Source organism: Vanrija pseudolonga, chromosome 5, assembly GCF_020906515.1.
Source record: "Vanrija pseudolonga chromosome 5, complete sequence".
NCBI lineage: Eukaryota > Fungi > Basidiomycota > Tremellomycetes > Trichosporonales > Trichosporonaceae > Vanrija > Vanrija pseudolonga.
In genome coordinates this window covers 2516024-2543278 of record NC_085853.1, presented here as the reverse complement: position 1 = coordinate 2543278, position 27255 = coordinate 2516024, and the positions used below count along the sequence as shown (strand labels likewise).

Genomic DNA, 27255 nt, shown 5'->3' with positions numbered 1-27255 from the left:
GCCCACCGTCCTTCTGGGAGCAAGATCATATACCGTCGGAGTGAGCCAGATGACTCGGGTACGGCTGACTCAAACCCGCGACTCGACGAGGGTGACCAGGTAGCACGCACGTTCCCTACGTACGTCATGGCGCACTCCTCGTGTGCTGCCAAGCATTGTCGGATCTTGTCCAGCTGTTATCAGTGAGAGCTCCGATACCGTCGGCATGGCGGTGCTGGAGGCGAGCCCTGTCCGCCAGCGTCCTGCCACACAGCTTGTGCCTGACAAAAACCAACCACCCCGTCGGCGGCCACATCCCTGGCGGCCGCCAATTCCGACGTAGCACACCTTCGGCATTCATATCCCGGCGCACTGCATCCCTTACTTCTACTGCTCAGACGGGGGCTGGGGCGGGGGCAGGTTCGTGTTCGTATTCGTGTTCCTCTTCGTGTTCGTGTTCGTGTTCGTGTTCGTCTGTTGTGCCGCCAGCTGAGCAATCTGGCGCTCGAGTTCCTGAATGCGACTTTCAAGCCTCGCAGTGTCCTGTGTCCGGCTGGCTTTCTTCATCCGAGGACCCATGGCCCTTGAGGCCTCAGCGTATGGTGGCAGAGCCGTAATCCTGCTGGCGTCGGAGTTAGTCCGGCTGGGGGGGTCGCTGTGGTTCTGGACGACCAGTGGTCCTCGTCCGCCAAGGATGGCGCGCCTTGCCACCTCATTCGGGGAAGGGATCGCGATAGGCGTCGCCGAGGCGGCCTCCGACGGATGCTGAGATGAGGAATCCACCGGCCTCTCGATCTGGGTTTCGATGAACGTCTGGTACGTTGGCGGGGCCGTCCTCATGCTGGCGGCGTCGGTATCGCGGCGATGGTCGTGGTAGTCTGTGAGCTGGCCGATCTGCTGCCCTCCGCTCCCGAGGACGTTGTGCCTTGCCACTTCAGGCTGGGGAGAGGCGTTCGTCCGAGGGGCAGGCGGAGGGACCACTGGAGGCTGAGGATGAGGCTGCATTCTGGTAGAGTTCGGAATTGGAACCGACGGCGGTGAGTAGAGAGGTGGAGCCGATGTGGTGTTGGCAGAACGGGCTGGTTGCATGTGGCGAGGGTTGTGCCGAACCAGGTGAAGGCCGTTAGCAGAAACGCCTGGTGAAGGACTATCGTCCCCTGACGGAAGGTTGAAGTTCAGGCCCAGAAGCATTTGGTGACGTTCTTTGAGGAGACGCTCTTCTTTCTTCCACCAGGATCGTTCCTCGTCCCCGATGTGTTTGTCTTCCAACATGACCTCCAGAAACTGAAGCGCCTTTCCGCACTCCTCTAGGTGATAGTGGTGGTTAGACTCCGTGACAGGCATCAAACCGAGAGCTTGATCCAGTATTGCATGTCCTTGCTTCAGAGCACTTTGGTGCTTTCTCAACTGCATCGATGAGCATCGGATGGGTTGCGCGGACTGTGATGCGCAAACTCACCCGCAGATAGAAATCTTCAACAGATGAAGCGGGGCGCTCTGCAGCTGGCAGTCGCATAACACTTCGAATGTATACCCAAGCGGGTCTCTCTCGTCAGTAAGGCCGCCATACAGATTGACCACCTACTGATCAAATGGAACATCTTGCTGAAAGCCAAGAACCTCCTCGCTGTCGCTTACGACAGCGACAATCGCTCGGTGTAGCTTGATCTACAGGGTCAGGGACATACCCTCCTCGTGTAAAACGCTGACCTTCTTCACCAGGTCTGAAGCTGATTTTGTGTCGTACCATGCAGCGAGTATCTTGTCTACGGTTTCACTGGGCCATCAGTATTCTGCGCGTCGTATCTCTATTGCAGTTTACTATTTGTGGAACTCCCTGCCTCCTGGGCTCGACAGCAGCTTTTGAAATGCCGGGTATCCGTCGCTCTTTGCCGGGGCAGCGGCGGCGAGCATCTTTTGTCCGTCTTCGAGGACTTTAAGATGTCGTTTCAACTGTAAAGTCGGAAACTTGAACTCCCATGTGGCACTTACGATGACCGCCAGCCTGGCTTGGTTACTTGGTGCCATCGCGCCGGGTCTCGGTGGAACATAGAGTGGTGTGACGTACGTATCGATGAACAGCTTGATGTACTGCCATTCTGGTGCTCTTGTTGCCAATGAGCATTCACTGTGAAGCCCATCACCTACTGTCCCCATCTTCTTTCCCAGGCCGCCAAGTAACTCGTAATCTCGGTTGATGGGTTAGGGATGGGGGCGACCTGATTGTAGGCAATAGCCCCCTGGACAATTGTTCTGTGCATCGCAAGCTTGTAGTGTCTTAGTACGCCACTGAGGCAACGGAGCTCACCTCCGCGGCATAGTCCGCATGAGCCTCATGATCCTCCCCCAGCTTAAGCCGTTCGATATGGTTAGATATGGAGAAGATCCTCTCACTGAAAGCTCAGTTAGGCCTTCGACCTCGTACATATGTACACCTACTTCTTGTGAAAGCCTGAATAACCGCGATATGCTTGAAAGGCAGCGTCGTAGGCATATCCAAGAGGGTGTGAGGCTGGGAACACGGGCTCCAAGGACATGATGTGAAATGTCGTTCAACGTGTGAATGTACGTATGAGAGAAGATGGGTAACAGCTGCATGCTCTGGATGGATACACATTCCAAAAGGTTTCGGAAAGGTGACGAAAGTGGCGCTTTCGCGAGGCCGTGTCAACCCGACGCCGATGGCGTTTTATCGCCAATGAGGGCAGTTATGCATCCGTGCTTTCGATATATGCATCTTGACATCGCCCACTGAGCATGGTAAACGTTTCACCACCCCAGAGCGAATCGCCATCGGTGCAGAAGGCCAGAAAGGCACTCCTAAGCGCATTCAGACCAAGTTCCACTGCAGCAGCTCTCAGTTCTATAACTTCAAGAAGCGCCAGCAGCAGCCTAATGGAGACCAAACGCACCAGTGGATGCCCTACCACGTTTTCCAGCCTGAATTGTATGTGATGAGGTCCTGTGAATCCCCACGGCCCTCCATGAGCACTGCAATCGAAGAGGAAACATGCTTCGGATAGGGCACAGTACTCCGCGTATGCAGCTCGTCCCCGCAGGTCAATGCACTGATTTGGTTACATTGATTTAGCCCTACATATTCGTTCAGCTGTGGTCGAGATTTACTTGACAGTGCAAACTCAATGCCGTCCCCTCCAGAACTGCCACCGGCTCTTGCGATGACTACGAAGCTCCTCCCGACGCTCAAAAACAGCCAACGCCAAGCGGGCTTCCTCCCGTCGCTCCAGCGCCGCCAAGCGCGTCACCGCCTCGGCAGCAGCAATCTGCGCCATCTCGGCCGCTTCTCGTGCCTCCTCAACTGCGCGATTGGCGCGGACCGCATCGGCCTGGAGATCGGCAATGCGCTGGATGAACGCTTCTTCGGTGATGTTTGGCGCTGCCACGGAGTGCCTGTCTTCCGAGTACGGCGGTGGGATGTTGTCCGTTGTGGGCTGAACTTGGGTTGGTGTCGCAGGTATTACTGTGCGTTCGGCCTGTTGGAGCGTGGCGATGCCGTGTCCTGGTGTCTCCGCACTGCGAGTGTCGGGCCTCGGGGTCTCTGCTCTGGGCGTGGTGGGTCGGGGTACATCGTTACCTGCTGTGGTGGTACGGTATGTATCAGGTGCTTCCCGTTCACCGCCGACTCGTGCAGGTTCAGCTCGAGTACCCAGAGCAGGACGTTGCTGGTCGGGTGGGGGGGTCGGTGCCGAAGCCAGCACTCGAGCTGGACTTGGAGGCATGTCAAACCACCCGATCCGTTCTTTCATAATCTCCTGGGTCCGTACAAGCTGTTGTCAGCACAGGTGCATTTGAAGGGCGACATCTCACAACTGTGCGGAGCTTGGTCAACGTCCCGAAGGGGTCAGGTCCGAGGGAGCATTGGTGTATAAAGGCACAGATGTGGTCGTCTGGCGTGTAGGGGAGGAGTGGTGTCCTGTCCGAGTACCAACCCAACTCCCGTTCAAACTCCTTGTCGATGTTTCTAATCCCGACGGTGACCCGATAGCTATGCTCCAGTACCTTGATGTCAGCGGAGCGACGATTTGTGGGACGTACAATTGCACGCTGTCTCTGCCGATTGGGTGCTTTCCCGGGCTGGCAACGTATATCCTCTGGAACTTCAATGTAGTCGAGGCGATCCCTACTGTTAGCGCTGTCGGGGTCAAGCTCACAAGTTGTATTTGGTAACGTTCCGCTCGGCGACCAAGTCGCCGTTGTGACTGGCGCTTCGTGGTTCAGTCTCAGTCATAGTCACTGTGTTGGTTGTGCTGTGGCCTTGCTGGGAACATGGGGGAGGGGTGTGGAGACGAGTGAAGGGTCTATGAAGTCGGCGCAGGGAGCGGTTGGGTTTCGTGAAGGATGAAACAGCGGAGCAGGGTATTTCTACTTGTTGGACGTTGGCTTGGGTATGGCTGATGCAACTTGCTCGTGAGGTACGTCATCGAGGAGGGCTGACACGGTGTCGAGTAATGTCGGATCCTGTTACATAGCATTGTGGCGGTGCATCCGCCGTCCCTTGGCCGCGTGCGGACCGCCTCGCTGGTGCCTCACTCTCTACGGACGGCCTCTTTCACGGACCAAAAACATCCGCATCCTTAGCACCGGTCACGATCTCCGTCCGGTCACGTCGGTGCCGGCGCTGTAGGTGAAGGTATCATCTGTCTCAACTTCGTGTTCGCCTACTGTATGTATCCTACTTCTCACTTCTCATAGTGGTGTGGCACCGCCCGCAGTCTGCTTGGTGACCACCGCTTCACCCCACAAAACCGCTCACGTCGCCCGATTCCAAACCTGCCACCACTTTCGGCGATGCGCTTTATCCTCAAGAATTGAAAGGCGCATGAATGCCTGGGCGGCTGCGATTTGTGCAGCCCGGGCTTCCTCCTGTGCTTCCTCGGCTTCGATCTGTGCAGCCTCCGCTGCGATCTGTGCCACTTCGGCCGCTTCCCTCGCCTCGGCACAAGCGCGATTAACGATCGCTACGTCGGCCTGGAGGTCGGCGATGTGCTTCGTGAATACCTCTTCGGTGATGTGGGAGACTTGGACTGGACGACTTCCTGCCCTATAAGGAGGTGGGGGGGAGCTGGTGATTGCGAGGGGAGGTGCGGGGCGTACCGCTCGGGCTGGGGTGCTTTCCACCGGCGGTGGGACAGGTGTGCGTACGCGCACCCTTATCCGGTCTTGTCTGGGTCCGGCTCTTGGGTTGTTGGCACGATATTCATGTGGAGTCGTCCTGTGGTACTCGGGGGGAGACGTCCTTTCGACAGGACATCCCTGTTCCTCCGTACGAGTATCGACGGCACGGAGCTCTTGCTTCTCTGAACAGGGAAGCGCTGAGGGCGGCGCTTGGTCCAGTTGGTCCAGCCACGCGATCCGGTCTCTCATGATCTCCTGTGTCCGCATCAACTACGGTGTGGTCAATGAAAGCACCACACCTGAAGCGCAAGACTCACAACTTCACGGAAAATGCTAAGCGTCTGGAAGCGGTCAGGCTGGAGGAAGCATTCGTGAAGGAAGGCACAGATCTGGTCGTCGGGCGACTCGGGGACAATTGGCGTCCTTGGCTTGTCCCACGGCAGCTCGCGCTCAAACTCCTTGTCAATGTACTCGATGCCAACTTTGGCTCGGTAGCGGTGGTCCAGTGTCTGCACGTTAGCCTGTCCTGTACGCGTTTCCGGACGCACCATGGCGCGCACTGTCTCGCGTTTGATCGATGTAGCTGCACTGCCCGGAAAGGGAACTTCAATGTATCCAAGACGCTGTCTGCTGTCAGTGGCGTCTTGGATGAGCGGGGGCTCACAAGTTGTGGATGGTAATGATGGAGTCGGTGAGGCAGGTGGGGGTAAGAGAGGCAGGTGGTGTATGCTCAGTCATTCTCTGGCGAGTGTGTGCGTGCGTGTGGTGTGTGTGTGCGAGTGTGCTGTCGATGAGACGCGATTCCAAAACTGTGGGTGGCGAGCGAGATGAATGAATGGAGAGAAGAGCAAGAGTAAATACGATCAATCATTCGCATCTCCTTCAGCCTTGTCGTTCCCACCGGTGGCCCTCACTATAGTGCGTGACTGCTGTGCAAGGCTGAAGGAAGCTACGACACAGGTTCAAGTGCAGGGAGCCAAGTGTGGGGCTGGGATGTGCTCACGGTCCTCTGAGCACTGCACGACAGAGGACTTGCTTCGGATTGAGCACAGCGCGCGACTGTAGCCGGTCGCACAGGCCCTTAAGCACCATCAACGGGGCAAGGGTGATGGGCTTCTGACTCACTGGGCCGTACCGGGACCGGCAGCGACCACATGGCGCCCAGAAGGGCGTGTTGCCCTCGCCTACATCCCTCCTCCTCTTAGACCAAAGTGGCGGATCGCAGTCAAACCCAATGATCATTGTGATCTACAAACCTAAAACAATGTGGAAGATCCCTCCGTCGCTTATCGCTGCCCTTTCCCGAATGCCCGACCAAAGAGCACCCCTCCCAGACGACCCCGCCCCAAGCCTCGTGACTGGGCCAGCTGGCGCTCGAGCTCGCGGATCCTGTCCTCGGCGTCGTTGGGCCTGTCGTCAGATGAGGCGTGAATGTCAGGGTGGGTCTTGTATGATGGTGCCGGGCCGCTGAAGATGGACGCGCCGTCATCGTATGCGTACGCCTCCAACTCCTTGTCCTTGCCTTTACCCTTGCCCTTCTCATCGTCATAGTGGTTGCGCGTGGCGTCGTCCTCGCGATAGAGCTTGCTCACTGCCTTGTGCGACTCATTGAGGGCCGGGTCCTTCTCCTTGCCCTTGCCGATCGAGTAGTTGCGCTTGGCGTCGTCCTCACGGTACAGTTCCCTCACCGCCATGTCTGACGTATCCGGCACCCGGGGAAGCGCTTTCTCCGGTGCATAGGGAGGCGGGCTGGGCTGGCGAGGTGGTGACGGTGGACCGCCCTCCAACATGCGCATTCGTGCCCTCAGCCCCCTGAGCCGCCGGAGCAAGACCAGACGCTCATCTGCGCCGAGCGACTGGCATTCGAGCTCGAGCTCATTCGCGCGGATGGCCTGCCAGCACTCCTCGACGAGGGCGTTGATGCCTCTGGGCGGCGGGATCGGGCTCTCCTTCATCCTGCTTCCAGCGTGACATAACCCCACAACTGTCCAATATCCCACCCTTAGTGCCTCGGCATGCTTCTTCAACTGTGGTGCGTGAGAGCCGTCCGGACGCCGATACCACCACATACCTGTGAATAGAGGTCCTTGAGCCCTGGAGGTCGCTCTTCCGGCGCCAGCTCCACGATTCCGGAGATGTACAGCCACGCTGGCCTGCTGTCAGCCCCTGCGCGTGCTTGCACTCACTCGTCGCCTCTGAGGCGGTCGCGAAGGAGGGGCACCTTGTCCTTGTCAATGATGTTCGCCAGTATCACCCTGTGTAATTCCAGCTTCAAGTTAGAATGGTCGCGGGTGATGGGCGCGCACTTCTTCCTGGAGCTGGAAACCGTATATTATCCTGCTGTGCCAAGCTGAGACGATCTTCTCCACAGTGTCACTGACGAGTCAGTTGTGTTCTTGTTAGCCCTCACTATTTGTAGAACTCGAAGCACCCCGCCGAGCGCTGAAGTTCGCGGTACTTCCGATATCCATCTGGGGCTTGCGGCTGTTGCACGGCCATTCAGAGTGGGTGGATTCGAGTAGTTGTGCACAGTGCTGCAAGTTATGAGTGGCAAACGTAAATAATGGTGACGAGCAGGCAGGTCATCCACTACCATGCAGCGAGACTGTTAGATACATAAACGTTCACAAGTCCGGTTGGTCGGAGGACACACTGCAGCGGCTGACGACATGTGGTTCCTGTTACTGGTCGAAGGAGCGGGAATCATGCCCGCATAATAGCGATTGGACGCTCTGTCCGGTGCAGTCGGGCATGGTTCAGCTAGAGCGTCGAGTCAGCGATAACTGAGCTTGGTGACAGTGTCAGATGAGGCTAGCCGCAGTGTGCATTGCCGTGCGACGAGGCGCGGCGATGCCGAGGCAGTGAACAGCGGGCGGTGATCCAATTCCGACGTGACCCATGATGGCACATTTGCCACCCGAGGTTGTTGGACACTGCCGCAACAAATGAGCTGATCGGGCTAAGGTCATTCCATCTGCTCGCAACGTGCTGAGCTGCGAGCACGAGGAGCCGAAGTGTTGAACGCAGCGCTGCAGTGACTCGCGAAGAGCGCGAGCCCCAACCTCCTTGTTGACAATTCCTTGCTTGGCCTTCAATCGCCCTCCATCTCAGCTCCTCGCCTGACACAACTATGGCTACCTCCACCAAGTCTGACCTGCGACAACAGGCCCCAGAAGACATCTACTACACCTCGCACACACTGCACCCAGGCTATGCGCGCTTCCACCGATAGTGAGGAGCCCCAGCCGTGGCCCCGCTGACCCCCGCAGCGAGGACATCGACTATATCAAGACGTATGTCGACATGTGTCTGGCCAAGATTCCCGGCATGGCGATCATCGACATCCTCTCGAGGGAGGTGGGTGGCCCAGGCCGGTCCACTGGCAGGGCTGAGCAGCTGCAGTTCACCGACATCCTAGGCGTGCTGACGGAGGCGATCGAGTACAGCTGGTGGCGGACCAAGAAGGAGGAGTCGCGGGTCTACCGCTTCCGCAAGCCGAGGTGAGTGGCGCCGTTGGTCTGTCTGACGCTCGTGAGCGACACGCTCGACTACATCGTCCTCCTGATCGACGACGTCATGGCGCTGCCTGATGCTCAGCAGGCGGCCGTGAAGGCCAAGCTCCAGAAACAGGTACGCTGTGCGCTTCGCAGCGAGTGCTCACACCAGATCCGGAGCCACGAGGACGCGCTGCACGAAGGACTCAAGTACCTCGAGCAGCAGCGCGCGAGTCAGCGCGTCGGAGACCAGCTGCCCGCGTACCCCGGTCCGGTGCGAGCAACAGCATCAACGGCCAAGTGATCGTGATTTGCTACACACTATGCTACATCATCTACGCTATGAATAAATACCCAAGAAAAGTTGTGCTATCGTGTCAACTCTGCTCTGCTACACCCCACAGGACCACCGCTTCGCCCGCCCCAGCAGCCCGCCGAACGCCTTCTTCTCCTCCACCCTGCCCGGCACCTTCATCGCCTCGGACCAGCGTCGGACCTTCTCGCTCTCGTCCGGGCGGCCGAGTATCTTCTCCTTGAACGGTGCGGTCGTCCTCGCAGGTGGCATCTTTGCCAGCCAAGCCGTTGCCGGTGCCGGCGGGCGGGGCACCACCGCCACAGCCAACCTCTCGACCGGCGGCTTCTCCCGCTCCACTGCCCGCTGCCCCTCCGCCGCCCTCTCCCGGGCGAGCAGCCACTCGCGTTCCGTCGCCGTTGCGTCCCACTCGACATCGAGCACGCTGAGCTGCTTCTCGATGGCGGCGATGCCGGCCCTCAGCTCGAATGCCAACCGCGCGCGCGGGCTGGGCGGCGGGGCGAAGTACGGCGCCGGGGCGGGCAGGCGCTGGTGCGCCGCCGCGGCACCCTCCATCAGTTGCAGGCGGGTATGCGCGCGCGCGAGGGCGCCGCGTGCAGCCTGCGGCGAGATCGGGCCCGAGTGTCTCGTCAGGCGCCGTTGCACGGGCGGGTAGGCCGGCGCGCGCCGCGCCCACGGCTCGCGCGTGAGCAGCAAAAGGTACCCCTTGGACACGCCGTGCCGGTGCAGCGCGAGCTGGACCATCAGCTCGGCGCGCACCCTGCCCTGCGGGTGCATGTCGATGAACGACTTGATGTAGTCGTAGTGCTCGCTTCCGTCAGCACGGTGCGGGGTAGGCGGGCTCACAACTTGGCGACCTTGCGCATGAGCGCCTGTCCGCGCGCCGAGGGCACCTTGCGCTCTGGGGGCAGGGTGGAGAGGTACTCGCGCGCGGCGGAGAGGACGTCCATGTGTTCGACGAACTGAGTGGCGTCAGCGTCCATCACCCCCGGCGTCGGCGGCACCCACGTTCTTGATCAGGCCGCGGTGTGATGGCCAGCCGCGCGCGGCCGAGCGCTCAATTTTGGCCAGCACCTCGTCGTAGTGTTCACTGGTCGGGTCAGCGGGCTCGCGATCAGACGGGATGGAGGTTCGACGCACTACTTGTGGAAGGTCGCGTAGCCCGGGTGTGTCGTGAGCGCGAGCTTGTAAATGTCGGGTGGTGCTGGTGGCCGCCGCCGGCGGGGGGTCGTGGACATTGACGCAGATGGTGGGGGTTTGCGTGTATCACGAGCAGCATCGTCATGTTCATGTACAGAAGTACATGTACCCCGCGACGCATCTACTTCTAGATGCATCGCGCTCACTCACTGCCCCGCGCCCATCGGGCATCTCGGCGGTGCCAAGTCGGTGTTGTCGATGAAACGCGTCGCATTATCTTCAGCGGCCCGCGGCAGGCAGGCATCGGTTTCGAGGCGGTGCGCGGAGAGCGGCGGTGCACCAAACACCAATCGCGCCTTGGCACACGCACCAGGACGAGGGCGGCTATGCTTGGGCTGAGCTGTGGGTGATCGGTGAGTGTGATGGGTTAGTCTGCATGTACAGATGTAGCATGCACGTGTAGGGGGGGCTGCGATGCAAGAAACCAATACCCCATTGTCCGCCATCACCGGCATGCGATGGAACCTGGATTCCTGTTGTTGTTGTTGTTGTTGGTCTTTCACTCCTCGTCAAGCCCGCTCCCGACTGTGATTCCCCATGCAATGGTCACCGAGTGCCACTCGATGTCCGCTGCTCCAAGACGTCGACCTCACGCCGCTCCAGCCCGCCACGACTCCGAGATGGCCGATACGACGATGCGGGCAGCGCCTCGGCCCCGATCCGAGAAGCCGAGGGTAGCGAGCTGACAACCAGGCGACCAAACAGAACTGACATCCTCATCCTCATCCTCATCCTCATCCTCCTCCATCATCACCACCCTCCTCGCACTCACCAACACATGATGAAAGCAGCCCAGTTCAGCACCTTCGGCCCGCCCTCAGTCCTACACCTAGTCGACACCCCGATCCCCACCCCCGGCCCTGGGGCCATCCGCATCCGAGTCCGAGCGGCAGGCGTCAACGCGTCCGACTTTGCCAAGCGGCGGGGCGAGATGGACCCCGACCTGCCCCAGCGGCTGGGCTACGAGGCCTCCGGGATCGTCGACGCTCTCGGCGAGGATGTAAGCAACACGCAACTCGGGGACGCGGTGTACGGCTTTGCGTTTGAAGCTTCCACGCAGGCCGAGTTCGCGGTGCTCGGGTTCTGGGCGCCGATCCCGCCGTCACTTGACTTCGTGCGCGCCGCAGCGATCCCCACTGCGCTCGAGACGGCGTGGCGCGCTCTCGATGCGCTGCGCGTTGGCGCGGGGGATGTGCTGCTCGTCAACGGCGCGAGTGGGAGCGTCGGCGCCGCTGCGGCGCAGCTTGCGCTCGCGCGCGGGGCGCGGGTCATCGGTACCGCGAGCGCCGGGGCACACGGGTACCTCCGCTCCCTTGGCGTCGAGCCGGTGACGTACGGCGATGGCGTGGAGGAGCGGATACGCCAGACGGCCGGAGAGGAGGGAATCACGAAGGCGCTCGACGTGGCGGGCAACGGCGTGCTCCCGCTCCTCGTCTCCCTCACGGGCGACAAGAACAAGGTGATCACGGTCGCCGACTTCGCTAGCGCACATTCAACGGGGGTACGCTTCTCGCGCGGCGACGACGGGCGCGCGCTGCATTCTCTCGTGGAGGTGGCGCCGCTTGTTGAGGCCGGCAGGTTTGGCGTGCATGTCGGCGCTACTTTTGCGCTTGGGGAGGTTGTGCGCGCGCATGAGGTTGGGGAGAGCGGGACTGTGAAGGGGAAGATTGTGCTGGTCATCAATGGCAGCGACTAGACAGCGACATGACACGACAGCGACGACGGCAACATGACAACAATACCACTCAGAACGACACACCACTCGGCATCACCGCTCAGCATCACAACACACTTCATACACAATGCATAGCCCCTGCACCACCCTACTCCTTGACAATCTCATACACGAGCTTCTCACCACTAATAGGACGCATGTACTCCTCCGTCCGGCCGTTATTGTCGCGCGCCGACACCTGGTTCCAGCCGAGCAGCACGAAGCCGTCGGGAACGACGCGCTCCAGGCCGCCGGGCATGATGCGCACGGGGTTGGGCTGGACCTTGACCTTGCCGTCGGTCGCGGCCGTCGAGAGCCAGTCGTAGAATGCGGTGGCGAACGCGCGCGCGTCGGGCTTGGCGGGGATCGTCTGGCCTGGGAAGCGTCCTGTTAGTCAGCGTGCCACGACTACCTCCCGGCCTTTCGTCCAGGCCACACGCCACTCACTGTCGTAGCCAATCTCCACCCCGAGCGCCTCCCACGCAGCCCCGTATACCGGCGCGACGCGGTACCCGACCGCGCCCCACACGCCGGGCGCCTTGGGCATCATGTCGCTGCGGTCGTTGCGGAAGATGACGAACGAGCCCGGTGTCGCGGTCGGCGCGAGCAGGTCGTGCACCTTGCGCACGGTGTCGCCCTCGCTGATGGCGTCGAAAGCGTAGTCGACCCCGCGCGGAGCGGCTTCGCGCACGCCGGCGGGCCAGTCGCCGCGGTAGTCGAGGAGCACGTCGTAGCTGTACGGCTTTTGGCGCAGGAGCGCGTGCTTGTTCGCCGAGGCGAGGCCGATCAGGCGCACCTTGCGCCCGGAGAACGCGGCGGCAGCCTGCACGAGCTGCGCGGCGTACAGCCCTAGGCTGGTGCTCGCGCCGTAGATGAGGTAGTTGACGGGTTCGTCGGCCGGGATAGAGGGATTCCATCCCCGGCCGGCGTTCCACTCCTTCGTAGGCCAGAAGGGCGCCGGCAGCTGCTGCCGGAAGAAGACGCCCTGCGCCGCCGTCACGCCGCACATGGACACGGCGGACGCCGATGTGAGGGGCATGGACGCGGGGACCGACCACGTGAGGTCGTACGGAATGACAATGTACTCTGCGAATGCGCCGGGGCGGTCGTTGCGCGAGCAGGCTGGGGCGGGTGAGTGGGGGTCGAGCAACTAGAGCTTACCTCCCTGGAGGAAGCCGGCGACGCGCGCGCCAGCCTTGGTGCGTGCGTCCGATGACGAGGTGAGGTCCGCGCCGGAGGCAACGACGACGCCGGCAAAGTCCGTGCCGATGACGCGCTGCGCCTGCTGCGCGAGCGGCGAGCCAACGTACAACGAGTCGACGGGGTTGAGCGCGATCGCGTGCACCTTGATGAGCACTTCGCCTGCGCCGGGGACGGGCACGGGGATGTCGAGGAGCGCCACGTCCTTGTCGGCCGTGATGAGCACGAGCGCCTTCTGCGCGGCGGGAATGGGGGCGGTGGCGACGGTCATTGCGAGTGTGAGTGGGTTTGGTCAGTCCTCTGCACGCGCTGTCGCCGCTTCTTATATGCATCCCAAGACCTGTTGCGTCTTCTGTTGCCTTGTCGGGTGAAGTCCGCCCGTGGAGCAGAAAAGTGGAGGTCGACTGGGTGGCGGTTTCTAGATGTGACTGTCGGATCAGGGCCGACAGAGACCCACTTCGCCCACTCCCGACACGGCGGCGATCAGTTCTCTACCACGTCGGCCTGGAACCGCTCCGCTTCTCGCACAACCACACCCCACGCATAGAGATATCGTGCAATGGGCTAATGTATACACGTCGTTGTCAAGCATCCTCCACCTCGTCGTCGTCGCCTACCCGACGCTTGTCTGCGTGCGTGCTTACTTTCCCAGCTCGCGCGGGTCGTCGTCGTACCGGTCGCTCCGGGCGATTCCCTCGGGCGTGGGGCTCACCTCGCGCGCATCGCTGTCGTAGCGCGCGGGGCTCGCGTCGCGTCCAGATCGTGCCGGGCTCGCGTCGCGGCCGTGCGGCGCCGGGCTGTGCGTCGCGCTGCGGTCAGCGTACCCGTAGTTGAGCGACGTGTCGAGGTACGGGTCGTGCGGCTCCTCGAGGCTGCGGTCGCCGTACTGCTCCAGGTGGTACGTCTGGTCGGCGTAGTTCATCTGCGAGAGGGTCGCGCCACGGCGCGAGTTGCGGTCGATCGTGAAGAAGTAGTAGGCGAGGAACAGCTGTGCGTGTCAGGGTGCTGCACGCGTCGGGTGGGGGTGCACCATGTGCACTGTCGGCAAGCCGGGTCCGCGGCCACACCCCGACAACGTGACTTACCGAAAGGATGCCAATCACGCCAGAGCCGACACAGGACCCGATAGTGTCTCGCTCCCAGACGCTGAAACCAGCTTGGAAGAGTCAGCAAACATGGCCCGTGCGTCACCACCGGATCACACACCCTTGTACACCTCGTCGGCGGTCATCTCCTGGCCCTTGTGGGCATTGAAGTAGTCGATTGAGCCGATATGGCGAAGCGACGTCTGCCCATCAGCGCCATCAACTGCTCAACCCACCTTGTACACAAAGCGCGCGTTAAAGTTGAGGACGAGGACGGCGATGCCGAAGATGGGCGTGAGGATCCAGAGGATACGGAAGGGAAGAGGGCGGGAAACCGCGACCGTGTTCTGGGGGGGTTAGTCGATAACCTTTAGCGGCCACAACTCCGCAGACACGACCCGGGTCACGTCGACAAGCGACCCATCGTCCCGCCTCTGTCCCAAGCCACCACCGCCTCCATGACACATACCTTGACGGAGAAGATGAACGCGATAAGCGACAGGATCGCGAGGATGAGCAGCGCGCCGGCCATGCTGCCAGAAAAGCCCTGCAGCGCCTTGACCTTGACAGGCAAGTCGACGCGGGTCGCGCCGGACGAGTGCGCAACGCCAAAGTCGGCCACTGGGGGTCAGCTTGAACAAAGACGTCGACCCACCAAAGTCGGTGTAGTAGTGCGCATAGGTGGACGACCACCACGCCTCGATGCCCGCCAGGCCGAGCGACCCGAGGGTCGCGATGCCGCTGATGATGGCGACGAGGCGACTGCGCGTGTGAGCGGGGAGGTGGTCATTGGGTCGAGGGGACAGAGGTACCACCACCACGCAGGTGTGCTCTCCGCGCCCTCTCACGCAACCTACCTGAACGCGCGAGTCTTGGTCGCCAGCTGCGCGGCAGGCAGCACGTTGGCGCGGTTCAGCTTGCCGCTTGACGGGAAGTCGGACATGGTGGTGGTGTGGGAGGAGGAGGGAGGAAGGAAGGCGCGGGGTGCGATGAGGCAAGGAGGCGCGATGGCGCGGAGGGCGGGCAGGCGGGTGACGGGGCTATCGATGGATGCTGTGCGCGCGACGGATTTGGGCTGGGCGGTGCTGTCGTCGCCGTTGGTGCTTGTGGTAGTGGTGAGTCGCGCGTCGTGACACGGTGACAACAATGCAAATGCTGTGAACAAGGAGCTGTGCGTCGTCGTCGCCGCCGCTCGCCGCTCGTCGTCGCGTTGTTTCGCGGACTTTGTCGTCCGTCGCCGCTCGCCGCTCGCTGTCAGTCAGGAAAACGCAAAAGGCACGCGGCGGCGCGCGGCGACGATGAAACGTCAGGTCGGGGGTCTCTCTTTTGTTTACACTGCACTGCACTTGTTCGACACCTTCGTGTTGATAGCTGTATGCTATGCTGCATGCATGCGTCGAGCACTTGGTTGCCTCACTCTCCCGCGTACTGCGCGCCTGCATACATACAAGTCTCTCGTTACTCGTTGTCCAAACATACACGCAGGTAGAGGGCTTGGTGTGTTGATCACGTGATGCCACGTGGTAAGCGAAGGCGCACGGACCTCATTGTGGCATTAGCACGGTAAACGGACGGCTGAAGCCCTCCTGTCCCGCTCCTTGCCACGACTTGCGCGCCCAATCCAAGTTCAAAGCGTGCCCAAACCGAGTTCTAAGCAAGATGATGCATTACCAGACCGTTTGCTTTGACGCTGGGACCCTATCTCATATATACAAACCCGCCTCCCTTTGTCCTCCTCTCTACTCGAGCTCGCTTCCCACTCTTTGCCATCTACGAGGTCTTGGCGACACCCTTGTCGCCCCACATGAAGCGGGCAAAGGTAACAACGATGGCAATGCAGCCACAAAGCGCGGTGGTGGTAGCGAAACCGGGGAGGTAGCCAGGGGCGTACTTCTTGTCCCAGAGGAAGGAGCCGTAGACCGAGGCGAGGTTACCAAAGCCGTTGACGAGGGCGATGGAGACGGCACGCTTCTCTCGTCCGTCGAACATGGTGACCATCCACGAGAGGAAGACGGGGACGGCAGTCCAGATACCGGCACCGCCGAAGCAGAGGAAGGCGTAGCGGACCTTGGAGTTCTTGACGGCCGTGATGATGATGAACGAGACGGTGGAGAGAAGCGCGGCGCCGAGGACAACAAAGGCCTTCTGGCGCGTCTTGTCGGCGATGATACCGCCAGTGACCGAGATGACGAGCGAGACGGCGTAGATGGGGACGGTCATGAACTGGATCTTGCGACCAGTGTAGCCGAGGGTCTTCATGAGCGTGGGGAAGAAGTACGAGATGGTGCCGGCGCCGTTGATGAGGTTGTAGACTACAACAAAGACCCAGGTCTTGGGGTCCTTGCAGGCGTCCTTGAAGGCCTGGAAGTGCGAGACGTGCTCCTCGGGCGCGTCGGCACCGGCGCCGACACGGAGGCGGTTGATGGCGAGCTCGCGCTCCTCCTCGGTGAGCCACTTGGTCGTGGCGGGGTAGTTGGGGAGGACAAAGAAGGCGATGCTCGCGAAGAATACGGTGATAAGACCCTCAATGATGAATAGCCACTTCCAGCCGCGCGTGCCGGCCTTGCCCTCGAGGCCCTCGATGATCAGGCCGGCGAGGATACCGCCGAAGGCACCGGCCATCAGGGCGGCCGTGTAGAAGATGGCGACGCGCTTGGAGAGCTCGGCCGGCTTGTACCAGCAGGACATGAGGAGCATAACTCCGGGGAAGAAGCCTGCCTCGACCAGGCCGAGGACGAAGCGGAACGCGACCATGCCGCCGAGGTTGTGGATGCCCTTTGCGCCGATCGACATGGCGCCCCAGATGAACATGATGGTCGGGAGGAAGACGCGCGGGGTCGAGTGCGCGAGCATCATGTTGGAGGGCACCTCCCAGAGGAGGTAGCCGACGAAGAAGATGGACAGGACGAGCGAGTAGTCGGAGGAGGTGAGATTGAGGTCGGTGCCCATGCCGCCCGGGTACGCATTTCCAATGTTGGTGCGGTCGAGGTAGTTGAGGCTGGGGCGGGGGTCAGCATGGTGTGCGAAGAGTAGGTAGTCTAATGGCAAGGCAACTGATTGTAGCTTAGTTGTGCATTGCGCATTGGGGGGAGGTGAGGTCGTGAGGGGGGGCGTGGTGGTGGTGAGGAGAGTGGGGAAGACGGGGTGACGGCGAGGCAGCGCGGAGACCCCGGCGTGCATCCACCATCCACCCCGGAGGGATGAGCCCAAGCCGTAGCCGACCCCGGAGGGATGACTTCGGGCCAATGCATCGCAGAGGCCGTGATATCACCGAGGGGGATTGGGTTGGGTTTGGCCCCGCACCAGAAGCACTGCCGGCAGGCCGAGCCAGTTCCGATCCAGCGGCCAACCGCCACACGACGACCAGGCAACCACGTCGCCTTGGCTTGGCGTTTGGCGGGTGACATTCTGGGCTTTGGTTTGTCCGCCCAGCCACCAGCCAGAAGCCACAGCCGAGCTGGGAGACCGATGGCGCTGGGGGCGCACCTCTCGCCTCGCTTGGCTTTCGGCCCGATAGTAGAGCACATGTGCCGAGGAGGCCGCTGCTCCGCTTTGCCATGCAAGTGAGGCACCCACCCACCCCACTGGCGGACGGGTGGCCGCGGATACACGGGCCACTTGGTGTGTAATCCCCGGCGCGGATTTGGCGCTACATACGCTTGCACAAGCGATACGCTGCCGGCCAGTGACTGCGAACAGCCGCACGCGACGACCAGCGCAGATGTTGCCGCCCGCCCCGTCCACCCCATCCGGGCCACCCCGCGGGCCACCGCTCCCCCTCCCGCACCCCGCGCGCCACGTCACATCCACCCCCATGGGACGTCACTCACATGTAGCACACCCAGAGCATGGGGAGCATGTGCATGTCAATCTTGCGCACGAGCTTGGCCTCGAGCACGGGGTCGACGACGTACTCGTCAACAACGCCGTGCTCGGCCTTGTGGGCGAGCCCGTCGTCGTAGCTGTGGGTCGTCTCGAGGTGCGACACGTTGGTCGGGCCCTTGTTGTCCTTTGCGATGTCTGCCATTGTGGAGGTGGTGTGGATGGGGACGAACGAACGATGGGGAGGCTCCCGGTCGCGCGGGCAAGCGTCTTTATATCTAGTGGATAATGTCTCGGCTCGGCGACCTGGCCTGGTCGCCCGTCTCTCGCCTCTCGACTGTCTCACGACGCCGCCTGCCTGACCCGGGACCGACCGACGTGACGACCAACAGCGGCAGTCAGCTGTTACGCCACACGACCAGCTGACACAGAGGTGTCTCGCTTGCCCCGAGCGAGCGAGGCGCGAGCGCGGGGTGCCGCGCGTTGCCGGCTGGGGCAGCCGCAGGAACAGAGTGGACTGGTCCGTCGTCGATTGACGACAGGCCCGCCGAATGGGCTAAGAGCCGCGGATCTAGGCCACTGGCTGTGCGGGCCCTCGCCCGGGATATCAAGGTAGTCGACGGCATTGGCCCCGTGATGCAGCTGGATGAATGGCTTGGCACTGTGCCCTGGCCCCCCATAAACAGGTCACATGTGATGACACTTGGCCCTGTGTGCGCCTGCCGCTCTGCCGCTCGCTGCTCTCTGCGCACGCCCGCCGGCGCCGCACTTTGATTTTTCCCACAGCGCGACGAGCAGCGTCATGATGATCGTGCGGTCCCGGCCCCGCCGAGCGGGAGAGCGCTCGAGCGTGGTTGGTTGTTGGGTTTGTTGTACGAATAACTGCCAAGCGTTTGCCGCTGGAATCGGTAATGCCTTCGGTGTTGGTTGACTGTGCGCTCTGCATCCGGCGAGTCTGAGGCTTCGGGACACCCCCGCCACGGCCGTCTCGTCACGGCCGAGTAAGTGGTGGTGAGTACCACAGTCCGGGCCGTCGACAACGACGAGCACGTCGACGAGCGCCCGAGAAAGAAAGTCTGCTGCCCATCGAACAGCACCAGTTCCTCGCGTGCCTCTGCGGTTCCAGTTTCGTGGTGGCTTCAACCCGACCCGCTCCAACCGTCGGACAACTTAGCCCCGACAACATCCTTGTCCAACACCGAGCCCTCCGAGCTTTTCCCGATCTCCACTGACACCACCATCCACTCCCTCCCTCGCCACTGCTGTCCTATCGACAGGGACGCCGCATGCATTCAGACAGATCCGATAGACACTAGCGCGAGGCATCTCGCGGGCTGGCGCGGCAGTAGGCGGTACGCGCGCAGGCACGCTCCACACCCACTGCGCCACGGCCCTGCCCACCCATGTGGGCGCACATGTGTTTGGGATGCCGCACCCGGCTTGGCTTGAGCTCGATAGGACAAGACAACATACATGCCTTGGCCGTCGTGAAGTCCGCTATGTACGTACCGCAGGCACTGGTCGCTCTGCCTGGCGGAACGCGCACTTTTTCCTATCTCGCCGGGAGGACGCGACGGCATCTCGCGGCAACAGCGAACTTTGGGCCATCTCTTGATCGTAGCGTAGCGCCACTGGGGCTTCGACGGGGCCGTGAGCCCCATCGCATCAGCATTCCCCAACCCCAGCCGCAATCGGATACCCCGACCCTCCGGTGATGTCGGGGAGTGTGTCTGCTGGGGGCCAAGCCACCTTGTAAAGTACGACCGGGTTGCCGTCGCCATCGTGCGTGGCGCTGTCGAACTAGTACCGGCTCCGTGGGGACGGTGGGGCCACTGCCCCGCCCCCGTTCTGGGTCGAATAGACCTGGCTGGGTACCGTGGCATCCATGTATCTTGCACTGTGGCTTCGGGTGAGCGTCTGGGGGCCCGACTGCCGCGGTGGCCGCGCCGTGGTCGAGCCTCGCAGCTGCCACCGGCACAGCAGCAGCGCGTGGAGCAGCGGTTACAACCGCTCGGGGACGGACGCACCCGCCACACCTGCAGGTTGGGGGTTCGAGCCCGCTCGCTGGATCCGAACCGGTCCCAGGAGGAAGGGGACTGGCGACCGGGATCCGGGGGCGGAGGAGAGCTTTTTGTGTGCTGTGTGCTGTGCCGTGCGGGTGCGAGGAGGTGGCGGATCGGCGTCCTGAGTGAGTGGCACGGCGCGAGTCGGCTTCGTTCTTTTGTCGGAGGTGGCGATGTGCCCGAGGCTGTGCCGTCGGTGCGTGGGGTATGCACTGTGCACGCCGTCATTGTCTGCCGAGGTGGACTGAGACCGTGGCGTCTGTCGTTCTGACCTAGTCGGCACATGTGCCACCGGCCTCGCCTCTCAGCCCAGCCCACCCGCACGCCCTCGCAAGTCTATACTCTATGCATCTTACAACAGCCCCATACCCGCCAACGCGGCTCAGTGCGCAATCTGCTCGTCGTACGCCTTGGCGAGGCGGTTAAGCGCGGTGTTATCGATCCAGTGCTCGGCCTTGTCGCGCGCCTCCCAGCCGTTACCGGCCGCGAGCTCGACCGCCGCCTTCGCAAGGTCCGTGCTCTGGATCATGCGCGAGGGAAGCAGCCACCCAGCAGCGCTGATCATCGCCTTCTGGACGAACGGCACGTTCTTGGCGTGTTCGGCCGTGGGCACGATGCCGCCAGGACGCAGGTTGACGGCCTTGAAGCTCTCCGTCTCGTGCTCCACGAGCCACTTCTCCGCGCGTCCCTTGATCTTCGCGAAGATCGGGTACGACTTTTCCGTCTGGTCCGCGCCCATGCCGCTTACGAAGACGAAGCGGAACGGCTTGTCGGGCGTGCCGAGGGATTGGAACGCGCGGGCTGCTTCGACAGTGTAGTCGTAGGTGATCCTGCGGGGGGTCAGCTTGTGGCTCGTAGTGGTGCTAGCTGAGCGCGAGGACGGGCCGAATGATCCTCCCCTACTCAGGCCACCGCACACGAGCGCAGCGAGTGTGCGTGATGTACTCACTTGACATAAGTCTCCTTGTCCACATCCCGCTGGCTCACGCCCAGCGCCCAAACGACCGCCGAGCTCCCGCGCTTGCGCAGCTGCTCGACAAGCGAGTCGGGGATCGCGTCAAACCCCTTGGGGTACTCGTCGCTGGGCAAAATAATCGTCTCGAGCTTGTCGTGCGTGATGGCCGGGGGGCGGCGCGCGAGCACCGTCACATGCGAGATTAGGGGCGAGGCGAGGGCCGTGTGGAGCACCGCGGAGCCTGCGGTGCCCGTTGCGCCGGTTAGGATGATTGAGGTCATTGTCGTGTGGGGGTTGAGGTCGAGGAGGATGTCGAGGTGATGAGAGCATGCATGAGATGCCAGAGCACGGTTTATATCCTCGCCGCGACTTTTCTGCCGACCGACGGTGAGCAGCGAAGAGCGAGCGGCACGGTGCGTGACGTCAGATGCCACCACCCAGCGAGCCCGTCGGCCATGGCGGTGGCCACCCGGCGCCGATATCGCCCCGCCCTGCCGGCGCTGCCTGTCCGACGGCGATCGAGGAGACCGCAGGCGTACACCGTGACCATCATGAAATTACGCCGACGCGACGGCGAGGCGTGATGCACTGCGTGGATGTGGGCTATAGCCATCGCGCTGACTGATACCAGCCGCTTGGCGAGCGCGTGCCGAGCTGCACGTCTCGGCACGCGTCCTCGGCCGCACCACCGACCTCCGCGCTCGCTCAACGCACACGCGACGCACGCGACCCCGCTCAGCCCGCCCACCCACCCCGCCACACCCACACGCCCATGCCAATGCAATGTAGAGTGGTGCTACCAATGACCATTATGACAAACCGCCCGAGATGCGCCCATCCTCCTCGGAACCAAACACAGCCGTGAGGCGAGCGAGCCGCTCGCTACCGCCCAAACACTTCAACACACCTATCCTCAAACGCCTCGACCATTTTCTCCGCCACCTTGGGCAGCACGGCCTGGCTCGCGATCCGGTGCAGCGGGTTGGCAAACACAAACACGAGGTCGATGGAGAGCAGAGTCGGGCCCGAGGCTTCCTGTCCTGGTGCGGCCGGCGTGGTGGGCTTGAACGACCCTGCGGGTGTCAGCTTTGCAAGCCAGGAGCCACATACACGTCGTCTCGAGGTTCTTGAACATTGGTGTGCGTTCCGACGCGGTCGCCTGGGGCGTGGCGTCAGTGTCGTTCCTCCCAGCGGCGGCAGAGGGCAGGGGAGGGTGTTGTCACCACTGCCCCCCGCCGTGCACTCGCGTGCCGCGCTACTCACCGAAACCCGCACAAACGGCTCGCCAACAACCTTGCTCACATACCGCTCCTGCAGCCCGCCAAACCCGACCGCCAGCTCCGCCTCGACCGAGAACGGCTCGCGGCCAGGCTTCCACCCGCTCGCGGGGCCGCCGGACGCGTTGAGCACCGTCGACGAGGTGCAGAAGGGGATGAAGGCCGAGTAGGCGCCCACGTCCGAGACGAGCTCGTACAGCTGCGCGGGGGAGTAGCTGTGGTGGGGTGTCAGCGAGCGAGCGAGCCAGCTGGGAGAGGTGGAGGAGAAGGCAGGCGGCTGGGCGGCGGGGGCGGGCGGCGCCAAGCTTCGCGCCTCTCGCCGCGGCGAGTGGCCGCTTGTGCGGCAGCTGTATTTCCGATGCTCGCGTCGTTGGGCATCACGCACTCGTCCCAGTGAGTGGCGAGGAAGCATGCCGCGACGACATGACCATGGCGAGCATGCTCGCCCGACCGTATCACCCGACCACGACCGTGGGCACCCTCACACCTCGTCTTGCCGCCGCCAGCGGCACCCCCAGACTCACGGCATGATCTTGCGCGCGCTGAAGCGCTGCTCCTCTGCGTCGGCGCTCTTCTCCGGCGCGCCGGGCACGAGGCCTGCGAGCTTGGTGATGTCGGGCAGGGAGAAGAACGCGCGGGTCGCAGCGGCTGGGACGGCGGCGGGGAAGGTCGGGGACGGTCGCGACGCGGCGAGGTTGAGGGTCGGCCGCAGCGCTGCGCTCGTGACGCGCACGCTTGTCGTCGCTGCGCGCGCTGCTCTTGTTAATGCTGTTGTTGGGCGCATTTGTGCAAGGTGGACAGGAAGAAGAAGGAAGAGTGGACACGAGTGTCGGTGTGATGAGTGAAAACCGTCAAATCGTCAACCGGCAGTGCAGGCAGTGCCGCCGTTGTGGGCCGATCGCCGATGTCGCCGCCGCCGCCACTGCTGCCAGGGTTGTTTGGTCCGCCGAGCTACCACTGGGAATCACCTCCGTCACCGCCTGCTGCTGCACCCCGTGGCACATCCACTGTTACATTTGCCTCGGCCAGTCTCGTCGCACTCAAGATTACGTCCTAGCACAGCACTACAGCATACACTAGCACAGGGTTCGAGCGTCAGCCAGCCACCCCCGTCAGCAGCGTCGTCGCGTCGTCGCCATTGGCAGCAGCAATGGCGAACCACGTCATTGCGCGCCAAGCCAAACGCTCACACGCCGCCGCTCCCCTACGACTGCTCCTCCTCAACCTTCTTCCTCCCAAAGCCCATCTTGAATGTGCTGCTCGTGCTCCGTCCTAGCTTGCCGACACCAATAGCACCGCTGAGCTTGCGCCCGAGGCCAGAGCCGCCGGCGTAGCCATTGTTGCCGCCGGCATTGGCGCCGCTACCAGTCGCCGCTGTGGTGGACGCTGCTCTGGATGGACGCGTGGAGGTGGGGCTCGGCGCAGGTGGCGTGGGAGTCTGCACAGTGTGCGATGCCGCTCGTGGTGGCCTTTCGGCGGCGCTTCGTCCCAAACCGGCGCCAGGGACGGCAAGGGCTCCGCTTGAGAGTCCTGACGACGACGTACCCGACGCGGTCGAAACCATCGAACTCGACAGGTCAACGGCGGCATCAAGCGCCCGGTTGTGCAGCGCGTCGGGGTGGTCGAGGTGGCCCTGTGACGTCGACGCCGTGCTGACAGTGTTGACAGTGTTGGCCGTCGGCTGACGCTGCAGAGTGCCCTTGACCGGAGCGGCATCGGGATCGCGCCGGGCGGCAGGAGTCGATGCCGCGGATCCCGATGACTGGACAGATTCTCTGCGCTTGAGCGAGTACCACTTCGATTTTTCCTGCACCGGGGTGGATGTAGCCGATGCCGATGGGGAAGCAACGTTGGCCGTAGCGATGCCAGGGGTGCGGAGCACGCTGGGCTGGCGGCTGGGCACAGCAGGGGTGGCGGGACCGTTCGTCTCTGCTGCTTTGACGGGGACAATGGGCGGGGCGGCCTGCGGCGTGGCGCCCACCGACGACAGCGCCTCGGACGAGACGGTGCCAACCGATGCAATGTCAGGCGTCGCGAAGCGCTGAGGGTCGCTGTCGCTCGACACCTTGCCCGCCGCCGAGTCGTCGAGAATCTCGATAGCGTTGGCGCGCAGAGCTGGTGGCAGGATGCGGACAGGGGGCGCCTTCTTGAGGCCTAGCTTCTGCAAGTCGAGGTTGACAGCTTGGTAGAACAGAACGTACCCGGCGCCAGTAATGCTGTCGCCAAAGTAGTTTGCCAAGTCGTCGACCTCGATAGGCTCAATGTTCTCGTCGTCGCACATGACCCATTTGTTGTTCTCGGAGCGAACAGCAGTGACGTAGTGGCCGTGGGTGGGGCCGTTGCCGATGTGAACTACGACCGAGAAGAGCTCGTAGAGGCGCTCGCCATCGTCCGTGTCCTCGGTGGTGCAGGGCACTCTGAGCTGCAGAGGGAAGGTGACGCGGTAGAAGAGCTTGTGCAGGCGTCCCATGTCGTCCTGCCTGAAGCGCTTCAGGTGCAGGCCAAGAATGTTTGGCAGAGACTTGATGCGCATCCTGAGGGGTTAGCTCGACACGAGAAGCTCTACCCACCTTCTCTCCGCCTCGACCAGTCCGCAGCACGTCTCGCAGTAGAACTTGTTGGTCGAGCACAGCATCTCGCTGTGGCTAAACTGGCGCAAACACGCCGTCAGACTCGAGTGCTGCTCGATATCAATCGACAGGTCGAGGAATGACTCTTCCCTGGTCGACGTAGTCTCGCAGTTGAGGCACCTCGTCTCATTGACCAACACGCCGTGGAACAGCGAGTGGATAAAGCTCTTGCCCATCTCCTTGATGTCGCTCACTTCCTCTCCCTTGACCTTGAGCGCGGCGTCAATCTGCTGCACCTCTTCGTCAAGCTGGTTGAGGATAAAGCCTAGGAACTCGTGGGCATCCTGCTGCGTCTGGCCTCCGAACATTGAGTGCTTGTTGCGCACCGTTCGGAGCACGTCTTCGGGGCGGACAACACCACGGCCGAGCGTTCCCGCCTTGTACGGTCCGCCGCCGCGTGGTGTCGAAGGCGGCGGGAGCGAGGCGAGGAGCGACGGGCCCTGGGGCTGCCCGGGCTGCCCAGGTTGCCCCGAAGCCGCCGGCGCGCCGACCATGCCAGAGGTGACAGGTGCCGCGGGCGGGGTGACGCCTGGCGGGTACACTGCCGGCTTGGGGTCCGCGGGGTGGTGCGGTGCCGAGCTCGACAGGTGGTGGAACAGTGCCTGGATCGTCTGGAACAGCGTAAAGTCGTTGGGGAAGTTTGGGTCGGGGGGCAGGATGATGGGCTGAGGAGGGGGCTGGTTCGAGGCAGGCGCAACTGGGACCTTGGGGACCGGAGGGGGGGCCTGCTTCTTGCCACCAAGGCCCAGGAGGCCACCGCGTTTCTCCTTTGCGGGCGAGGTGACGACCGACTCGAGGGGGTTGGGCTTGGCTTCGCTCGGCGACGGCGACGGCACGATGGGCCCGTGGGCGATCGCGCCGCCAAACTCGTTGTACGGCTTGCCGACGTCGGGGTACGACTCGACAAATGCACGAAAGGGCTGCGAGGCGTAGAGGGCCTGCAGGATCGAGTTGCAGTAGCAAGTGTTGCCGAACTGGCGCTGTCAGCGGCGGCGCGGTCACAGCAGGCCCAACTCACATTCTCGAGGCCCCACAGCGCCTCGTCGAGCGCGCGCTCCTTGCCGCTCGGGCTGTCAGTCGCGCGGCCGTTGGCATCGGGCTCCTTGGCCTTGCCGTTGGGGCCGGCGTTTGTGCCGGTCGTCGGCCCGCCGCCGACGGAGCGGGTGATGCGGCGCCAGCTGTCCATGCGGGGGTTGGGGGTGGTAGATGCAGAGGGTGATGCGGGGGGAGTTGGGGCCAGAGGCGAGCGGGGTGGTGATGAAGAGGTTTAGAGTGGGCTCGCGATGGCCGCGTGTGTGTCGAGCGGGGCTGGCGGAGGTGAGCGGGCCGGAGGGGAGGGTGGGGGAAGGGGGGGCCGCGGTGCGTCGGTCGCGTCACTGATGAGCCGATGTATGCAGTGTGTTATTGATGATGATTGTCGCCGCCGCTGCGAGTGCGATGCGAGATGAGTCACAGTTGAGCGGGGCACAGCAAGGCGAGGTGAGCCGGCGGTGTCTGGCTGCAGCGGGCGGGCGGGCGTGGGCCGAAACGAGCTGGGACGCGGGGGGCGGGGAGGCGGCCAAGAGGGGCGATGCGATGCGGGCAGTCGGGGGGGTATGTCGTCAGTGTCGCCGTGCTCGTCGTCGTCGTCGTTATCGTCGTCGTCGAGTAATGTACGATGTAGACGATTGCTAAGGCAGGAGTAGGTGTCACTCGAGGGATTAAGGGCGAGTGCTGCCAGTGCCCAGTGGTCGTCGGTCGACCCAGCCAGGGTGAGATGGAATGGGCGACACAAAATACCGCCGCGCGGGGTCACAGATTGGGGCAACACACGCGGGGCGGAGGCGGAGGCGGCAGCGGCGGAGCAGTGAGAGCGGAGCAGAGGCCGAAGCGAGGGCCGAGGCGGAGGCGTTGCTGGCGGCGCGGCTGCTTCTGCTGTGGATATCTCTGACTGTGCGTTTGATGCAAGCGACTCGCCGGCGGGCAACGACAGCAGAGCGTCTCCACAACCACCTCGCTCGATGCATAAGCTCGTCTACTCCGTCCACCACCACCCTGCCCTCAGTACCCTCGCTCCTCGCTGCCCTCTCACCCTGTTCTCACTCACCCCTTACCTTTGTGCCCTAACTAGTCCCATAGCAAGCCAGTTTCGGGTCAGGAGTTCGCAGCAGCATCACGCCGCAGGACCCCCCCCCGGGCCGACGACTCCGAAATAGCGGCGTCGGTGGCGGCTGCCTGCCCCAAAGGTCCAGCGGCACCACCACCACCGCCCTGCCAGGCCCCCTCCCTGCCGTCATGCTCATCACGCATAATCCAGCCCAAAGTGAGCTTGCGACCTCACTCCGGCGCTAGTGCATGTAGTGTGGCCTTGTCTGCGCTGCTCCGCTGCCCCTCGCCCCTCCCCGCAG

The 27255-nt window shown here is 62.7% G+C and overlaps 15 protein-coding genes across 16 annotated transcripts; 2 read left to right on the top strand and 13 right to left on the bottom strand.

Moving 5' to 3' along the window:
• Window positions 1-366: 366 nt before the first annotated feature.
• LOC62_05G007703 (uncharacterized protein) lies at window positions 367-984 on the bottom strand (the record flags this gene model as incomplete). Its single annotated transcript, XM_062774225.1, has 1 exon — window positions 367-984. One exon carries the CDS (start codon window positions 982-984, stop codon window positions 367-369), a length of 618 nt encoding a protein of 205 aa, XP_062630209.1.
• Window positions 985-1322: 338 nt separating this feature from the next.
• LOC62_05G007702 (uncharacterized protein) lies at window positions 1323-2541 on the bottom strand (the record flags this gene model as incomplete). Of its 2 annotated transcripts, none has more annotated exons than XM_062774223.1 (7): window positions 2419-2541; window positions 2288-2372; window positions 2128-2219; window positions 2048-2107; window positions 1972-1984; window positions 1802-1932; window positions 1323-1359 (listed from the first exon to the last, which is right to left on the bottom strand). In XM_062774223.1, the coding sequence occupies exons 1-7, from the start codon at window positions 2514-2516 to the stop codon at window positions 1323-1325; spliced, it is 516 nt and encodes a 171-aa protein (XP_062630207.1). In that variant the 5' UTR covers window positions 2517-2541. The 2 variants fall into 2 exon arrangements, with proteins under 2 accessions (XP_062630207.1, XP_062630208.1); XM_062774224.1 differs by having other exon boundaries at window positions 2048-2086.
• Window positions 2542-3119: 578 nt separating this feature from the next.
• On the bottom strand, window positions 3120-4321 carry LOC62_05G007701 (uncharacterized protein; the record flags this gene model as incomplete). Its single annotated transcript, XM_062774222.1, has 2 exons — window positions 4152-4321; window positions 3120-3543 (listed from the first exon to the last, which is right to left on the bottom strand). Exons 1-2 carry the CDS (start codon window positions 4226-4228, stop codon window positions 3120-3122), a joined length of 501 nt encoding a protein of 166 aa, XP_062630206.1. The 5' UTR covers window positions 4229-4321.
• An 829-nt stretch (window positions 4322-5150) lies between these two features.
• On the bottom strand, window positions 5151-5853 carry LOC62_05G007700 (uncharacterized protein; the record flags this gene model as incomplete). Its single annotated transcript, XM_062774221.1, has 5 exons — window positions 5151-5164; window positions 5268-5385; window positions 5433-5624; window positions 5664-5742; window positions 5780-5853. 5 exons carry the CDS (start codon window positions 5851-5853, stop codon window positions 5151-5153), a joined length of 477 nt encoding a protein of 158 aa, XP_062630205.1.
• A 548-nt stretch (window positions 5854-6401) lies between these two features.
• On the bottom strand, window positions 6402-7614 carry LOC62_05G007699 (uncharacterized protein; the record flags this gene model as incomplete). Its single annotated transcript, XM_062774220.1, has 6 exons — window positions 6402-6869; window positions 7116-7142; window positions 7187-7268; window positions 7302-7384; window positions 7422-7491; window positions 7526-7614. 6 exons carry the CDS (start codon window positions 7612-7614, stop codon window positions 6402-6404), a joined length of 819 nt encoding a protein of 272 aa, XP_062630204.1.
• A 631-nt stretch (window positions 7615-8245) lies between these two features.
• LOC62_05G007698 (uncharacterized protein) lies at window positions 8246-8913 on the top strand (the record flags this gene model as incomplete). The annotated part of the gene is made up of 5 exons (XM_062774219.1): window positions 8246-8346; window positions 8385-8472; window positions 8518-8615; window positions 8652-8745; window positions 8782-8913. 5 exons carry the CDS (start codon window positions 8246-8248, stop codon window positions 8911-8913), a joined length of 513 nt encoding a protein of 170 aa, XP_062630203.1.
• Window positions 8914-9476: 563 nt separating this feature from the next.
• LOC62_05G007697 (uncharacterized protein) lies at window positions 9477-10233 on the bottom strand (the record flags this gene model as incomplete). The annotated part of the gene is made up of 5 exons (XM_062774218.1): window positions 10063-10233; window positions 9931-10012; window positions 9769-9884; window positions 9599-9733; window positions 9477-9522 (listed from the first exon to the last, which is right to left on the bottom strand). Exons 1-5 carry the CDS (start codon window positions 10158-10160, stop codon window positions 9477-9479), a joined length of 477 nt encoding a protein of 158 aa, XP_062630202.1. The 5' UTR covers window positions 10161-10233.
• A 667-nt stretch (window positions 10234-10900) lies between these two features.
• CRYZ (Zeta-crystallin) lies at window positions 10901-11818 on the top strand (the record flags this gene model as incomplete). Its single annotated transcript, XM_062774217.1, has 1 exon — window positions 10901-11818. One exon carries the CDS (start codon window positions 10901-10903, stop codon window positions 11816-11818), a length of 918 nt encoding a protein of 305 aa, XP_062630201.1.
• A 95-nt stretch (window positions 11819-11913) lies between these two features.
• On the bottom strand, window positions 11914-13307 carry ccsC (Trans-enoyl reductase ccsC; the record flags this gene model as incomplete). Its single annotated transcript, XM_062774216.1, has 3 exons — window positions 11914-12211; window positions 12284-12958; window positions 12998-13307. The coding sequence occupies 3 exons, from the start codon at window positions 13305-13307 to the stop codon at window positions 11946-11948; spliced, it is 1251 nt and encodes a 416-aa protein (XP_062630200.1). The 3' UTR covers window positions 11914-11945.
• A 259-nt stretch (window positions 13308-13566) lies between these two features.
• On the bottom strand, window positions 13567-15251 carry LOC62_05G007694 (uncharacterized protein). The gene is made up of 7 exons (XM_062774215.1): window positions 14979-15251; window positions 14777-14883; window positions 14591-14742; window positions 14358-14468; window positions 14243-14324; window positions 14122-14192; window positions 13567-14024 (listed from the first exon to the last, which is right to left on the bottom strand). The coding sequence occupies exons 1-7, from the start codon at window positions 15062-15064 to the stop codon at window positions 13677-13679; spliced, it is 957 nt and encodes a 318-aa protein (XP_062630199.1). The 5' UTR covers window positions 15065-15251; the 3' UTR covers window positions 13567-13676.
• Window positions 15252-15891: 640 nt separating this feature from the next.
• prlL_8 (MFS transporter prlL) lies at window positions 15892-17204 on the bottom strand (the record flags this gene model as incomplete). The annotated part of the gene is made up of 2 exons (XM_062774214.1): window positions 15892-17119; window positions 17176-17204. The coding sequence occupies 2 exons, from the start codon at window positions 17202-17204 to the stop codon at window positions 15892-15894; spliced, it is 1257 nt and encodes a 418-aa protein (XP_062630198.1).
• Window positions 17205-17947: 743 nt separating this feature from the next.
• Window positions 17948-18148, bottom strand: LOC62_05G007692 (uncharacterized protein; the record flags this gene model as incomplete). The annotated part of the gene is made up of 1 exon (XM_062774213.1): window positions 17948-18148. The coding sequence occupies one exon, from the start codon at window positions 18146-18148 to the stop codon at window positions 17948-17950; it is 201 nt and encodes a 66-aa protein (XP_062630197.1).
• A 2189-nt stretch (window positions 18149-20337) lies between these two features.
• Window positions 20338-21290, bottom strand: FMP52 (Protein FMP52, mitochondrial). Its single transcript, XM_062774212.1, has 2 exons — window positions 20956-21290; window positions 20338-20836 (listed from the first exon to the last, which is right to left on the bottom strand). The coding sequence occupies exons 1-2, from the start codon at window positions 21240-21242 to the stop codon at window positions 20389-20391; spliced, it is 735 nt and encodes a 244-aa protein (XP_062630196.1). The 5' UTR covers window positions 21243-21290; the 3' UTR covers window positions 20338-20388.
• Window positions 21291-21726: 436 nt separating this feature from the next.
• Window positions 21727-23112, bottom strand: coq10-1 (Coenzyme Q-binding protein COQ10, mitochondrial). The gene is made up of 4 exons (XM_062774211.1): window positions 22763-23112; window positions 22225-22453; window positions 22072-22120; window positions 21727-22034 (listed from the first exon to the last, which is right to left on the bottom strand). Exons 1-4 carry the CDS (start codon window positions 23020-23022, stop codon window positions 21844-21846), a joined length of 729 nt encoding a protein of 242 aa, XP_062630195.1. The 5' UTR covers window positions 23023-23112; the 3' UTR covers window positions 21727-21843.
• Window positions 23113-23165: 53 nt separating this feature from the next.
• Window positions 23166-26454, bottom strand: creB (Ubiquitin carboxyl-terminal hydrolase creB). Its single transcript, XM_062774210.1, has 3 exons — window positions 25887-26454; window positions 24809-25842; window positions 23166-24772 (listed from the first exon to the last, which is right to left on the bottom strand). The coding sequence occupies exons 1-3, from the start codon at window positions 26052-26054 to the stop codon at window positions 23443-23445; spliced, it is 2532 nt and encodes an 843-aa protein (XP_062630194.1). The 5' UTR covers window positions 26055-26454; the 3' UTR covers window positions 23166-23442.
• Window positions 26455-27255: the final 801 nt, after the last annotated feature.